Here is a 14931-nt window from a genome sequence, read left to right on the forward strand (position 1 = left end):
AGTCCTGTATCCTGTATTGCCACATTTCATGTAGGTTGAAAATAGTCAAGGTCTCTAAGTAATGGATCAAATATGGCAGTATCATGATTAGAAGACCAATAAGATGTATTTTTCAAGAATCAATGGGAATATACACCGAGTATAGAAAACATTAAGAACAGCTTCTCTTTCCATGACAGACTGACCAGGTGAAAGCTATGATCCCTTATTGATGTCACTTGTTAAATAAACTTCAATCAGCATAGATGAAGGGGAGGAGACAGGTTAAAGAAGGATTTGTTAACCTTGAGACATGGATTGTGTGTGCGCCATTCAGGGGGTGAATGGGCAAGACAAAATATTGAAGTGCTTTTGAATGGGACCTCAAAAGTTTCCTGAGTGTATCAAGAATGGTCCACCACCCAAAGGACATCCAGCCAACTTGATACAACTGTGGGAAGCATTGAGACAACATGGGTCAGCATCCCCGTAGAACGCTTTTGACACCTTGTAGAGTCCATTTATATATTTTTATTTTATTTAGGAGTGTAACGTTTTAACTCATCCAGGTGGATAATAAAAATAACAAATAAGTTGTTGCGGAAGTGACGACATTACGGAAACTACAGTCTCAGCTTTCGTAGATGAAATTGTAGTCCACAAATAAACGGCAGACTAAAGACGTCGACGAAAAGGTATAATGCATAAATCAGTATGACATTTAGCCTTGGGATTGTAGTACTTTCTTGCGTGTTGAGGGCTAGCTGACAATGGCTAGTTAACGTCGTTAGCTGGCTAGCTGTTTGTCAGCCACACTGTCTGTTTATAGCGAGCGCAGCTAATTAGCAAGCTATCAGATGAACTAAGGAGTTCTGGCTATTTACATAACTAGCTGTCGAATAAAAATAGTTAGCAATGTGTTTCGCTATTTCGTTTGTCGCAGTCGTGTTATAAAATGAGCTTCCAAACGGCTGTAACTAACTAGCTCCTGTAACGTTGGTAGTTAGCTAGTTTACATTACTGTACAGCAAGCCAATTTACACGCCCGAAACAAGAGTGGGGTTTTATGTCAATACATCTAACGTTAGCTAACAAACGTTAGGTATGTCAAGTTAATTACATCTGAAGTTGGGAGTTAGTTTAGTAGAAGTAGACCTAACACACAACGTCACATAGTTAACAAACATGTCTTTGTTAATTTCTGAATCTGTCAACATTGATATCCATACTATGTTTTCCTCCACTACTGTACTGATTAATAACACTGCCCCTGCCTAGGGTTTCCCACACTCGGACCTGGGGCCCGCCCTGGGTACATGTTTTGGTTTTTGCCCTAACACTACACAGCTGATTCCAGTAATCAAAGCTTACTGATGAGTTGGCTATTTGAATCAGCTGTGTAGAGTGCTTGGGCAAAAACCAAAATGTGTACCCAGTGGGAAGTTTGGGAAAGCTCGTCCTAGCACAATAATGGACAAAATCAGGGTTTCCCAACCCTCTCCTTGGCCCACACAGTGTTTAACCCTACATTGGCACACCAGATTAAATTAGTCAAAGCCGTGATGATTAATTGACTAATGAATCAGGTGTGGCAGTTTAGAGTTAAATCAAAGAGGAAGAGAGGCCCAACTGCGGAAAATCTGTCTCCCACCAGCAAGCGGTGTTTTTGTATCAAATCAAATTTTATTTGTCATATACACATGGTTAGCAGATGTTAATGCGAGTGTAGCATAGGCAAGATACAGTAGATGGTATCGAGTACAGTATATACATATGAGATGAGTATGTAAACAGTGGCATAGTTAAAGTTAAAGTGGCTAGTGATACATGTATTACATAAGGATGCAGTAGATGATAGAGTACAGTATATACGTATACATATGAGATGAATAATGTAGGGTATGTAAACATTATATTAGGTAGCATTGTTTAAAGTGGCTAGTGATATATTTTACATCCTTTCCCATCAATTCCCATTATTGAAGTGGCTGGAGTTGAGTCAGTGGGTTGGCAGCAGCCACTCAATGTTAGTGGTTGCTGTTTAACAGTCTGATGGCCTTGAGATAGAAGCTGTTTTTCAGTCTCTCGGTCCCAGCTTTGATGCACCTGTACTGACCTCGCCTTCTGGATGATAGCGGGGTGAACAGGCAGTGGCTCGGGTGGGTGTTGTCCTTGATGATCTTTATAGCCTTCCTGTAACATCGGGTGGTGTAGGTGTCCTGGAGGGCAGGTAGTTTGCCCCCGGTGATACGTTGTGCAGACCTCACTACTCTCTGGAGAGCCTTACGGTTGTGGGCGGAGCAGTTGCCGTACCAGGCGGTGATACAGCCCGCCAGGATGCTCTCGATTGTGCATCTGTAGAAGTTTGTGAGTGTTTTTGGTGACAGGTAAATGAATGTTGAATTTGGTCAACAAATAAAATGTATGGCTTATTTGCTACCTGAGGTTTATTTTTAATCAGAGGTTTTGTAATGCTGGAGTTTGTATGTATGTATGTATGTACTGATAAGTAGGACATGTGTCATCCCGGCAAATTGTCTTAAGATGGCTATGCATATTCAAATTGGCTCTGTCAGCCAAAACTGCCAAATGCTCCCATCTAAAGGTAAATCGATTCTCAATTGCGGTACGGTTCTTGAAACATAAAGCCCTTTAACACCAAATCATTTCACAAATGCAAAATATACACTTACTGTACACTGTTTTTAAGCGGTTTTAGCACAGTATTTTTCAGCGACAACACTTTTTAACAAAACCTCCCTGATCAGAAGATTCTATTGTCAATAAGCGCCAAAGGTAGTTATGCATGGGCTATCCCTACCCTTGTGTTGATGTCCTCGGAATAACATGTTGAACTGGTCGAACCACCCAGAAATTACAATCTGAGTCTTTCCCTTTGTTGATGTAGTCTAGTTTATTCTGCTTTTCGCTAGATTCTCCTATCTTAATTTACAAGCTTCACAAAATCTGGGTTCAAGTGGCCTCTGCCCACACTGTCATAAACAACACAATTTGTATGAATTTGTGTCATGACAAGTCTGTGTGTGCTGTAATATGAATAACACATGGTTCTCTTTGTCAGGTTATAGTCCTATTCTTTCCTAACAGAGAAAAGGGGCATGTCAGTACTTGGCAAAATATGCATTGGTCACAATGGCTTTGGCATTTTGTAGAACTTTAGTTGATTCATATGCTACATGGTAGAGGTCGACCAATTAATCGGAATGGCCGATTAATTAGGGCCGATTTCAAGTTTTCATAACAATCGGAAATCGGTATTTTTGGCCGATTTTTAAAAAGAAATACAATTTAAAAAAAGGTTTTACACCTTTTATTTAACGAGGCGAGTCAGTTAAGAACGTTCTTATTTTCAATGACGGCCTAGGAACAGTGGGTTAACTGCCTTCGGGCAGAACGACAGATTTTTACCTTGTCAGCTATGGGATTCAATCTTGCAAGCTTATAGTTAACTAGTCCAACGCTCTAACCACCTGCCTCTCATTGCACTCCACGAGGAGCCTACCTGTTACGTGAATGCAGTAAGAAGCTAAGGTAAGTTGCTAGCTAGCATTAAACTTATCTTATAAAAAACAAGTAATCATAATCACTAGTTAACTACACATGGTTGATGATATTACTAGTTTATCTAGCGTGTCCTGCGTTGCATATAATCGATGCGGTGCCCATTCGCAGAAAAAGGACTGTCGTTGCTCCGTGTACCTAACCATAACCATCAATGCCTTTCTTAAAATCAATACACAGAAGTATATATTTTTAAACCTGCATATTTAGCTCAAAGAAATCCAGGTTAGCAGACAATATTAACCAGGTGAAATTGTCACTTCTCTTGCGTTCATTGCACGCAGAGTCAGGGTATATGCGATAATAAACATTTTGTTTTCAAAATGATAGTTTCTGGATTCGACCATATTAATGACCAAAGGCTCGTATTTCTGTGTGTTATTATGTTATAATTAAGTCTATGATTTGATAGAGCAGTCTGACTGAGCGATGGTAGGCAGCAGCAGGCTCGTAAGCATTAATTCAAACAGCACTTTTGTGCGTTTGTGAAATGGCTAGCTAGTTAGCGGGGTGCGCGCTAATAGCGTTTAAAACGTCACTTGCTCTGAGACTTGGAGTAGTTGTTCCCTTTGCTCTGCATGGGTAACGCTTCTTCGAGGATGACTGTTGTTGTGTTCCTGGTTCGAGCCCAGGTAGGGGTGAGGAGAGGGACGGAAGCTATACTGTTACACTGGAAATACTAAAGTGCCTATAAGAACATCCAATAGTCAAAGGTATATGGAATACAAATGGTATCGAGAGAAATAGTCCTATAAATACTATATTAACTACAACCTAAAACCTCTTACCTTGGAATATTGAAGTCGCATGTTAAAAGGAACCACCAGCTTTCATATGTTCTGAGCAAGGAACTTAAACGTTAGCTTTGGCACATATTGCACTTTTACTTTCTTCTCCAACACTTTGTTTTTTTATTATTTAAACCAAATTCAACATGTTTCATTATTTATTTGAGGCTAAATTGATTTTATTGATGTATTATATTAAGTTAAAATAAGTGTTCATTCAGTATTGTTGTAATTGTCATTATTACAAATACATTTTTAAAAATCGTCCGATTAATCGGTGTCGGCTTTTTTTGGTCCTCCAATAATCGCTATCTCCGTTGAAAAATCATAATCGGTCAACCTCTACTACATGAAGTTGTCCTTGTATTCTGTGGTTAGACTAGCCTATCATTAGCAGGATCATAGTGTCACATGGATATGGTAAAACATGTACCGTCCGCCTCTCCAGTGTCAGTAACAGCACAATGTTATATAGGCCTGGTGCCGTGATTGGCTGGAGTTCTGATATGAACAGTGTGCCAATGGAGGGTGTGTACCAGTGCATTACTTTGAGGGCTGTTGAATATGAGAACTGCTCTGTTGTTGTGAAATCTCGCTACTGCCTTTTGAATGCCACACTGCAGTGGAGCCATCTCTCCCTCTTCTGTGTGTCCAGCTACTTTCTCTACTCCTCCTCACCACCCTGTCTCCTCAGGCTGCCGGTCCTAATGTGGAGGCGGAGCAGAACTTGTGTTGAGCACGTGCCTGTGTTGCCATGGGGTCACCCCCCTTGTTCCTGCTCCTCCTGGGCCTGACCCCTATGCTCCGCCTGACTGTTCATACCTTCCACACGTCGACCCCTCCCCCGGCTCCCCCTCCCTCCTGTGGGCCGGGCCAGTCCTGGGCCGTCCGGCTGCACACAGACTCCGAGCTGCTGGAGGCTGAAGGCTCCACCCTTCATGAGCTGGCCAGCAGGGTGGCTGAGCAGGCTGGCCTGGAGAACAGGGGCCAGATAGGGCAGCTGGAGGGCCACTACCTGCTCTGTGCCGGGCCTGAGGAGGAGGGCAGGCCGGGGGACGTGCTGGCAGCCCACCCTCATGTGCTCTGGCACTCCCAGGAGCAGGTCCTCAGCCGCTCCAAGAGGGCAATAGCCTTCAACGACCCCAGATACCCATTACAGTGGCACCTGGTGAGAATTAGGCCTAATCTGTCTTCTTCTTTATTTTTCTTCAGAACTGTCTCATAGCGAAACAATATTCAGATCTACTGAATATATACACACCTATAACCTATAGAATATTCAAATCTACTTACTGCACACTTATAGAATATTCAGATCTGTAAGAATGCACAGTACTTTTTAAACTGTCGGCTATATGCCACGTTTATTTTCAATGTCTTCAACTCTGTAACCTTTGTCACTTCCCTGCTCTTCTCCTCTCCACCCACCCACAGCACAACGATGTCAGGGAGGGCATGGACATCAATGTGACTGGTGTATGGGAGCACAACATCACAGGGACAGGGGTGACAGTGGTGGTCGTGGATGATGGGGTTCAGCACACCCTCCAGGACATTCAGCCAAACTATGTGAGTTTCATACTGGCCACATCTAGGCCTATTTCCTTTTCAAGCTTTTTACTATTAAAATGGGTAAGCTGACGCACACCCCAAAGTCTTTTGTAGAGGTTCTGACTTACGGAGAGTAAACTATAAAAAAGAAAGTAGGTCACAGACTCTAATTATGCTCCCAAATATTTTATGGGTATCGCAACCAACATTACGGCACACAGTGCCTTCTTCAGTTTAGGGTTCAGTGCACCGAAGAAGGCACAGTGTGCCATAACATTTTTGGGAGCATAATTAATGGCTTTGTTTCTTTTTAAAGCTTTTTGCTAATGTCATCATGTAGTATGTTCTTTTCCAAATTCACATTCTTTATTCTTGAGAAATACTAATGTTCTCGTGCTTCATTCTGTCCCTTTAGAGTCCAGAGGGCAGTTATGACTTGAACTCCAACGACCCGGACCCCATGCCCCACCCGGACGCCCACAGTGGCAACCACCATGGCACGCGCTGCGCTGGGGAGATTGCTGCTGTCTCCAACAACAGCTTCTGCGCTGTGGGCGTGGCCTATGGCAGTAAAGTGGCAGGTACATTGTGTGTTTGGAAAGCATGGTTATGGTAACCGTCAGAAGATTTTACAGGGTTGTATTCATTAGTGCGCACACCTTAGTAAATAGTTTTGCATGGAAAATGAACGTTTGTGTTGCTTTTTGGACAAGGTCAGGTAGTCCCTCTCTGTTTGTCCTTTTCTTCAGGTTGGTGCCTTGGGGGGAATTCAGACCCAAGATAGGCGCGCATAAATTGAACTTTTCTCTCTACGAGTATTCTGATCTTGAACGCATGTGACAGCCAGCTAAACGTTTGGGGTGGATATCATAGAAATTGAGGTGTCAGAGGTGTACACCGTATTCTGACCTTAACTTAATTCCCTTATAATTCCACCACCTTTACGCACAAGGAAACCATGACTAATGTCGAGCACCTGTCGGTTCCAAGTAGAAAAATATCTATTTCCAGTAGTAATGACACGATTCTCCATGCATGGTAATGTATAATTGATAAGAGCTACAGTTGAAGTCAGAAGTTTACATACACTTAGGTTGGAGTCATTAAAACTCATTTTTCAACCACTCCACAAATTTCTTGTTAACAAACTATAGTTTTGGCAAGTCGGTTAGGACATCCACTTTGTGCATGACACAAGTAATTTTTCCAACAATTGTTTACAGACAGATTATTTCACTTATAATTCACTATATCACAATTCCAGTAGGTCAGAATTTTACATACACTAAGTTGATTATGCCTTTAAATTCCAGAAAATGATGTCATGGCTTTAGAAGCTTCTGATAGGCTAATTGACATCATTTGAGTCAATCGGAGATGTACCTGTGGATGTATTTCAAGGCCTACCTTCAAACTCAGTGCCTCTTTGCTTGACATCATTGGAAAATTAAAAGAAATCAGCGAAGACCTCAGAAAAAAAAATGTAGACCTCTGCAAGTCTGGTTCATCCTTGGGAGCAAATTCCAAAAGCCTGAAGGTACCACGTTCATCTGTACAAACAATAGTACGCAAGTATAAACACCATGGGACCACGCAGCCGTCATACCCTTCAGGTGGGAGACGCGTTCCGTCTCCTAGAGATGAACGTACATTGGTGCGAAAAGTTCAAGTCAATCCCAGAACAACAGCAAAGGACCATGTGAAGATGATGGAGGAAACAGGTACGAAGCTATCTATATCCACAGTAAAAACGAGTCCTATATCGACATAACCTGAAAGGCCGCTCAGCAAGGAAGAAGCCACTGCCCCAAAACCATTAAAAAAAAAGGGGAGGCTTGCAAGCCGAAGAACACCATCCCAACCGTGAAGCACGGGGGTGGCAGCATCATGTTGTGTGGGTGCATTGCTGCAGGAGGGACTGGTGCACTTCACAAAATAGATGGCATCATGAGGTAGGAAAATTATGTGGATATATTGAAGCAACATCTCAAACATCAGTCAGGAAGTTAAAGCTTGGTCGCAAATGGGTCTTCCAAATGGACAATGATCCCAAGCATACTTCCAAAGTTGTGGCAAAATGGCTTAAGGACAACAAAGTCAAGGTATTGGAGTGGCCTATAGGACATTTGTGGGTAGAACAGAAAAAGGGTGTGAGAGCAAGGAGTCCTACAAATCTGACTCAGTTACACCAGCTCTGTCAGGAGGAATGGGCCACAATTCATCCAACTTATTGTGGGAAACTTGTGTCAGGCTACCCAAAACATTTGACCCAAGTTAAACAATTTTAAAGGCAATACTACCAAATACTAATTGAGTGTATGTAAACTTCTGACCCACTGGGAATGTGATGAAAGAAATGAAAGCTGAAATGAATCATTCTCTCTACTATTATTCTGACATTTCACTTTCTTAAAATAAAGTGGTGATCCTAACTGACCTAAGACAGGGACTTTTTACTGGGATTAAATGTCAGGAATTGTGAAACTGAGTTTAATGTATTTGTCTCAGGTCTATGTAAACTTCCGACTTCAACTGTAGTTAAATGAGTATTCGTTTGGAAAAGGGGTTTGTAATTGCAATTGTTTAACAAGCATTGTTTAACATGCATTTCGCTACACCCGGAATACCATCTGCTAAATATGTGTATGTGACCAATAAAATGTTATTTGATGTTAGCTTAGTTTCCCTTATGATCGCTCTGAACAAACTTTATTTGACTCTTTGCAAACTGGAATCCATATGTCCTGAGGCTGCATTCATTGTAGCTGGGGATTTTAACAAGGCTAATCTGAAAACAAGACTCCCTAAATTGTATCAGCATATCGATTGCGCAACCAGGACTGGAAAAACCTTGGATCATCGCTATTCTAACTTCCGCGAAGCATATAAGGCCCTGCCCTGCTCTTCTTTCGGAAAAGCTGACCACGACTCCATTTTGTTGATCCCTGCCTACAGACAGAAACTAAAACAAGAAGCTCCCGCGCTGAGGTCTGTTCAACGCTGGTCCGACCAATCTGATTCCACACTCCAAGACTGCTTCCATCACGTGGACTGGGATATGTTTCGTATTGCATCAAACAACAACATTGACGAATACGCTGATTCGGTGAGCGAGTTCATTAGAACGTGCGTTGAAGATGTCGTTCCCATAGCAACGATTTAAAACATTCCCAAACCAGAAACCGTGGATTGATGGCAGCATTCGCGTGAAACTGAAAGCGCGAACCACTGCTTTTAATCAGGTCAAGGTGACCGGAAACATGACCGAGTACAAACAGTGTAGCTATTCCCTCCGCAAGGCAATCAAACAAGCTAAGCGTCAGTATAGAGACAAAGTAGAATCTCAATTCAACGGCTCAGACACAAGAGGTATGTGGCAGGGTCTACAGTCAATCACGGATTAAAACCAGCCCCGTCACGGACCAGGATGTCTTGCTCCCAGGTAGACAAAATAACTTTTTTGCCCGCTTTGAGGACAATACAGTGCCACTGACACGGCCCGCAACCAAAACATGCGGACTCTCCTTCACTGCAGCCGACGTGAGGAAAACATTTAAACGTGTTAACCCTCGTAAGGCTGCAGGCACAGACGGCATCCCCAGCCGCGCCCTCAGAGCATGTGCAGACCAGCTGGCTGGTGTGTTTACGGACATATTCAATCAATCCCTATCCCAGTCTGTTGTTCCCACATGCTTCAAGAGGGCCACCACTGTTCCTGTTCCCAAGAAAGCTAAGGTAACTGAGCTAAACGACTACCGCCCCGTAGCACACACTTCCGTCATCATGAAGTGCTTTGAGAGACTAGTCAAGGACCATATCACCTCCACCCTACCTGACACCCTAGACCCACTCCAATTTGCTTACCGCCCAAATAGGTCCACAGACGATGCAATCTCAACCACACTGCCCTAACCCATCTGGACAAGAGGAATACCTATGTGAGAATGCTGTTCATCGACTACAGCTTGGCGTTTAACACCATAGTACTCTCCAAGCTCGTCATCAAGCTCGAGACCCTGGGTCTCGACCCCGCCCTGTGCAACTGGGTACTGGACTTCCTGACGGGCCGCCCCCAGGTGGTGAGGGTAGGCAACAACATCTCCACCCCGCTGATCCTCAACACTGGGGCCCCACAAGGGTGCGTTCTGAGCCCTCTCCTGTACTCCCTGTTCACCCACGACTGTGTGGCCAAGACTGGATCGTTGTCATACAGTTCCATTATTAGTAGGGTAGATTTCTAGAGCTATTGTTCAACCCCTATTGTACACTTTTCTCACCTTCAATATTTTATGGCTTGATCAATTTGAATATGGCAACTTTCATGATGAGTCAAACCACTATTTTGTGCGTAAAGGCTCTCCAAACCTGTTTTTTATGATTCATAAATACTTTCATAACCCTAAATTATCTACAAAATCAGAGTATTTTAAAAATCTACAGATTTGTTGCTGAAACGGAGGCAAATAAACATATATTTAAATGTCTTTATTTTATTGATCCCTAATATTCTGAACCCGTTCTCTCTATATTAAATTGTCTGTCGAGAAAATTTTGATTTAAATGTACACCGTATTTAAAGGGATGGCTTTAGATAAATGTGCTGAAAACCCAATGAATAAAAATTCCATGAGGAAATCTGTTGGCCAGCAAGTGGGAGAATCTTCAGCAGTTGAATTAATTGTATTTGGTGCGTGTAAGGGAGCCACTCCCAAAGAGCTCGCTGTGCACCTGCATAAGGTACAGCTGAATACCAAATACTGAGAAATGCTTAAATCAAAACATGAAGGAAGGGCAGACATTTCCTAAGGCTGAATTGGGCCCCTAGTGAATACAACCCTGGTCTGGTTAGGTGCTGAGGAAACTGTCATGGCCCTGGTTTGGTGCTATCAGATTCGTATGTTTTGATGTCCTTTCTTCATGTCATGTTTTGTCTGTTCAGGTATCAGAGTCCTGGATGGGCCGCTCACAGACAGTATGGAGGCGGTGGCTTTCAACAAGCACTACCAGATCAACGACGTCTACAGCTGCAGGTACAACAGCGAGTAGCTCAGCCTCACATGACTCTGAACATGCTTGGTTTGCTTATAATCTCAGCATAAAGCAAAATATTAACCGGAATATACAGCCAAACACAGCTCTAAGCATGTTTATAAAGATATGCCCTTCTCTCTCTAGATTTTTCCTCCGCTGCTCTTTAGTGGCTGTAGGAAAAATGTGTCTGACTCAACTGTGCTCTCCTCTTCCCTTTCCTCCTCAGTTGGGGTCCTGACGATGATGGCCGCACTGTCGATGGACCACACCCCTTGGGCAAGGTTAGCGTGGATACAACACACAACCCATTTCTAACATGTTTTGCCAGTCCTAGGCTGCATTCCAAACACTTAAGCACACCCTCAGCCCTCAAATTAAGTGGACACTTGTGATGATGTCTGATGAGTTTACACTTGCAGGGCAAGATGCGAGGGAGGAAGGAATGTTTTTTAAATGGACCACCCTTGCCCAGAATTTTGTCACTCGTTCATCCCTTGATGGTTGTTTATAGCAAAGTAGCTTGTTTATAGCAAAATAGCTAGCAAAGTAATGACCTAACTAACATTAGCCTGCCTAGCTGGAACTTCTGAAGAAGGAACATTTTTTATTTCTACATTTTTTATTTCCAAAAGCTAACCTAACAAAAACATTACTTTTGCGAGACATGTTTGTGCATTAGTAGCACAATTTCTAGCTTATTTACATTTGTTTTTAATTACACTTGTATGTTGACTTCGCCATATTGACGTTGAGGTTTTAAGTCTTAGTGGATGTACATTCATCACGAATTGAATTATGGGGCGTTTCAGGCCCGAAGTGAACATAATTGTACACTCGCAAACTCGATCAAAAACAAGGGCTGAGGGGCTTACTTTGCGAACTTCCCTTGTTTGGACTGATGTCCAAGATAGTGACGGCGAAGGTAACTGGAGGAGGGTGTGTCTTTTGATGAGTTTTAAACGCAGCCCTAGTCTCCTTATAGAAATGCATTTCTGCACCACTCTTCGGTACCAGCAGAGGGCAGTATATTGTTGTTCTCTAAAGGGCACGGTTTGTGTGAGTGTCTTATGAGACAAAAAAAAAAGAGAGAACACATCCCTTACACACGTACATGCACATATACACACACACACACACACTCTTACTCGAGACAAATTGTCTGGCTTTTTCTGGTCAATTTCGTTTCCTAGGTGTGCCTCACTCCCTGAATGGCTTTGGCAGGCACTGTGGAAATGAATCAGAACCACCGAATCCCCTCAGCCAGTCCTCATGGTCTAATAGAAATTTGTGCTAGCTGCGGCTTCTAGCTTTTCACAAACCTAAGAATGGCGGTATACACACAGGATATGATTATAATGACACACTGACTATACCAACCATTAGAAACACCTTCCATGGACCCTACAAGATGTCAAGTGTTCAACAGGGATGCTGGCCCATGTTGACTTCAATGCTTCCCACAGTTGTGTCAAGTTGGCTGGATGTCTTTTGGGTGGTGGACCATTCTTGATACACATGGGAATTTGTTGAGCATGAAAAACTCAGCTGCGTTGCAGTTCTTGACACAAAATGGTGTGCCTGGCTCCTACTACCATACCCTGTTCAAAGGCACTTAAATCTTTTGTCTTTCCCATTCACCCCTGAATGGCACACATACACAATCCATGTCTCAATAAGGGATCATAGCTTTCACCTGGGCAGTTTATGTCATGGAAATGTTTGGTATACTCAATATTGATTATTCAGGTATGACTAGGCCTGTGAATGCTGCTATGTACTCTGGTTGGCTGTATTAGTCTGCAAGAAGTTACTAGGCGTGACTAACTGAAGCAAATGTTTCCTTGTTTGGCCTGTAGGCGGCGCTGCAGCACGGAGTGATTGCTGGCAGACGGGGCTTCGGCAGTATCTTTGTCGTCGCCAGTGGCAATGGGGGCCTGTACGAGGACAACTGCAACTACGATGGCTATGCTAACTCAATCTACACTGTTACCATTGGTCAGTGAATAAGAGCAATGTTGTCTGTCTCTGTGTCTGCGTGTTGTGTTTCTAACCGTGTGTGTCTCTTGTAGGAGCAGTAAATGAGGAAGGGAAGATGCCCTTCTATGCTGAGGAGTGTGCCTCCATGCTGGCTGTCACCTTCAGCAGTGGGGGCAGAACACTGCGTAGTATTGTGAGTCTACTGCTAGTAACACACACACACACACACCATCTCGAGGGAGTTTTCACACATAGTTCTGAGCTATAGTTGGAATCCGAGTTCGGTTATTTGTTGCATTGTATTTTTTTTCTTCCATGTGGTCTGTTTGGGTTCACATTGCCAAATGTCAAACAAACTAAAATGCCTAAACTACCACCTGTTCATGCAAGTCCATGATTTATTGGGGATTTAATGCGAGCATTTTTCTATCTATGATTATCAAGAAGCATAACTTGTGTGTACCAAACCTCATATTGCTCTCGCTTTGGTCTTCCAACAACATGCAGGAGTAAACAGTGCAATAGCCACTCTAACTCTGACGTGAATAGGCAATTTTCCATAGCCTATATCCCAGCCCCCCTCTCCCCTAACATGCATCGGATGTGCTCATAAATGCACTGCTACTTACAGAATGTCTCAGAGATACCAAGTTATGGTACTGCGTGCATTCGATCAAACGCTCTCAGTCAAACAGACAATAATACTGCGCACCTCTGGTGCTTTTCTTGTGTTTGGTCCAGACTGCATTCTCACCTGCAGTGAACTGCACCACGGTACCAATGGAATCCCCCTTACAAAGACTTGTTGTGCCTCGGCCCTTAAGACATAGATTGAGAAAGTTGGACAGTCGGATGATGACAGATGATACTGTACTGTGCCAATCAGACATCTTTGAGTGAGGTAGAGAGGACACATTGATGGCTAGTGAGTTAAAGGAAAACCACCCCAAAAATATATTTTGGTGTTTATTTCATTAGTCCGTTGTTGATATAGTCTCAGAATGGTTTGCATGTCCGCAATCAAGTTTTCAAGATGCGTAACTTTCAAAATACAGAAATACAGCCGGTATGATGCATTTTGCTTCATATGATGGTGTGTTTTGAGCGAGGGCAAAGGAGATGGGTTTTAGGAAGCTAGAGAGGAGAGCTGTAAGGCAAAGCTCTCTGTTTTCTGCTGTTTGTTGCCATCTCCTGGGTGACATGGTTCGGCCCTGGGCCAAACCCCTCAACTGGCATCCGGGACTTCCTGAAAAGCCAAATACACCAGACCAAGTGGTTTTAGGGCTAGGCTCTAGCTCTTCTACGCTGTCGCACAAGTGCTCTGCTCATACGGTTTGCATCCCACATGGCACTCTATTCCCTATATAGAGCACTGCTTTTGATCAGTAGTGCACTATACACAGAACACGGTTGCATTTGGGATAACACCACTGTATCCACCCATCAGCCCAAACACTTCTAGCTGCCATGTGCTATGCTGCAGTGCCACCACTGCTATGCACCATTTCCCTCATTACATTCCCAACACACGGGTCCCATTTGATGTTGAGCAGTGCTGAAGTCTGAGCTCTCTCCTCCGCTCTGTGCTTTCATGGCTTTGACAGCTGCTTTAAATGAGAACAGGCATTCTAGTTGACATATGTCTGTGGATTCTTCCTCCGCCCCTTTCCCTCCACAGCAGAGAGCCTGTGGTGTTCCTGTCAGACTGTTTCTCCTCTCTGTGTCTGACCAGGCCTGTCGTCACCTAGGATCAAACACCCCCTAGCTGTGTGTCTGTGACCAACGCTGCAGAGAGGTCCCTTACTCGTCTAGGAGACGAGCTGTTTAGACAGCACTGTCTGCATGGTCTGGATCTGTAACTGCATGGCTGCGTCACAAATGCCTCCCCATTTCCTTTCATAGTGCCTTTATATATTTAATATTATTTCATCATTATTCTGTCAGGGAGTCGACCAAAGTCTCTTTTCCAGATGAGTCCTGTATAGCACCACAATACACATCAAACTACACATTCATATACACA

At 43.3% G+C, this 14931-nt stretch overlaps 1 protein-coding gene across 3 annotated transcripts in view; it reads left to right on the forward strand.

The window, feature by feature from the left end:
• Positions 1-588: 588 nt before the first annotated feature.
• The window catches only part of LOC135546219 (proprotein convertase subtilisin/kexin type 7-like), a 30344-nt gene continuing 16001 nt past the window's right edge, over positions 589-14931 (forward strand). For 2 of the 3 annotated variants that reach the window (XM_064974464.1, XM_064974466.1), the window contains exons 1-8: positions 589-674; positions 5044-5517; positions 5784-5918; positions 6316-6481; positions 10840-10930; positions 11158-11212; positions 12788-12926; positions 13001-13101. In XM_064974464.1, the coding sequence (XP_064830536.1) occupies positions 5104-5517; positions 5784-5918; positions 6316-6481; positions 10840-10930; positions 11158-11212; positions 12788-12926; positions 13001-13101 (1101 nt within the window). In that variant the 5' untranslated portion in view covers positions 589-674; positions 5044-5103. The remainder of the gene's footprint in view (positions 675-5043; positions 5518-5783; positions 5919-6315; positions 6482-10839; positions 10931-11157; positions 11213-12787; positions 12927-13000; positions 13102-14931) is intronic. The other variant, XM_064974465.1, reaches the window with a different exon arrangement.

This window comes from Oncorhynchus masou, chromosome 9, assembly GCF_036934945.1.
Source record: "Oncorhynchus masou masou isolate Uvic2021 chromosome 9, UVic_Omas_1.1, whole genome shotgun sequence".
Lineage (NCBI taxonomy): Eukaryota > Metazoa > Chordata > Actinopteri > Salmoniformes > Salmonidae > Oncorhynchus > Oncorhynchus masou.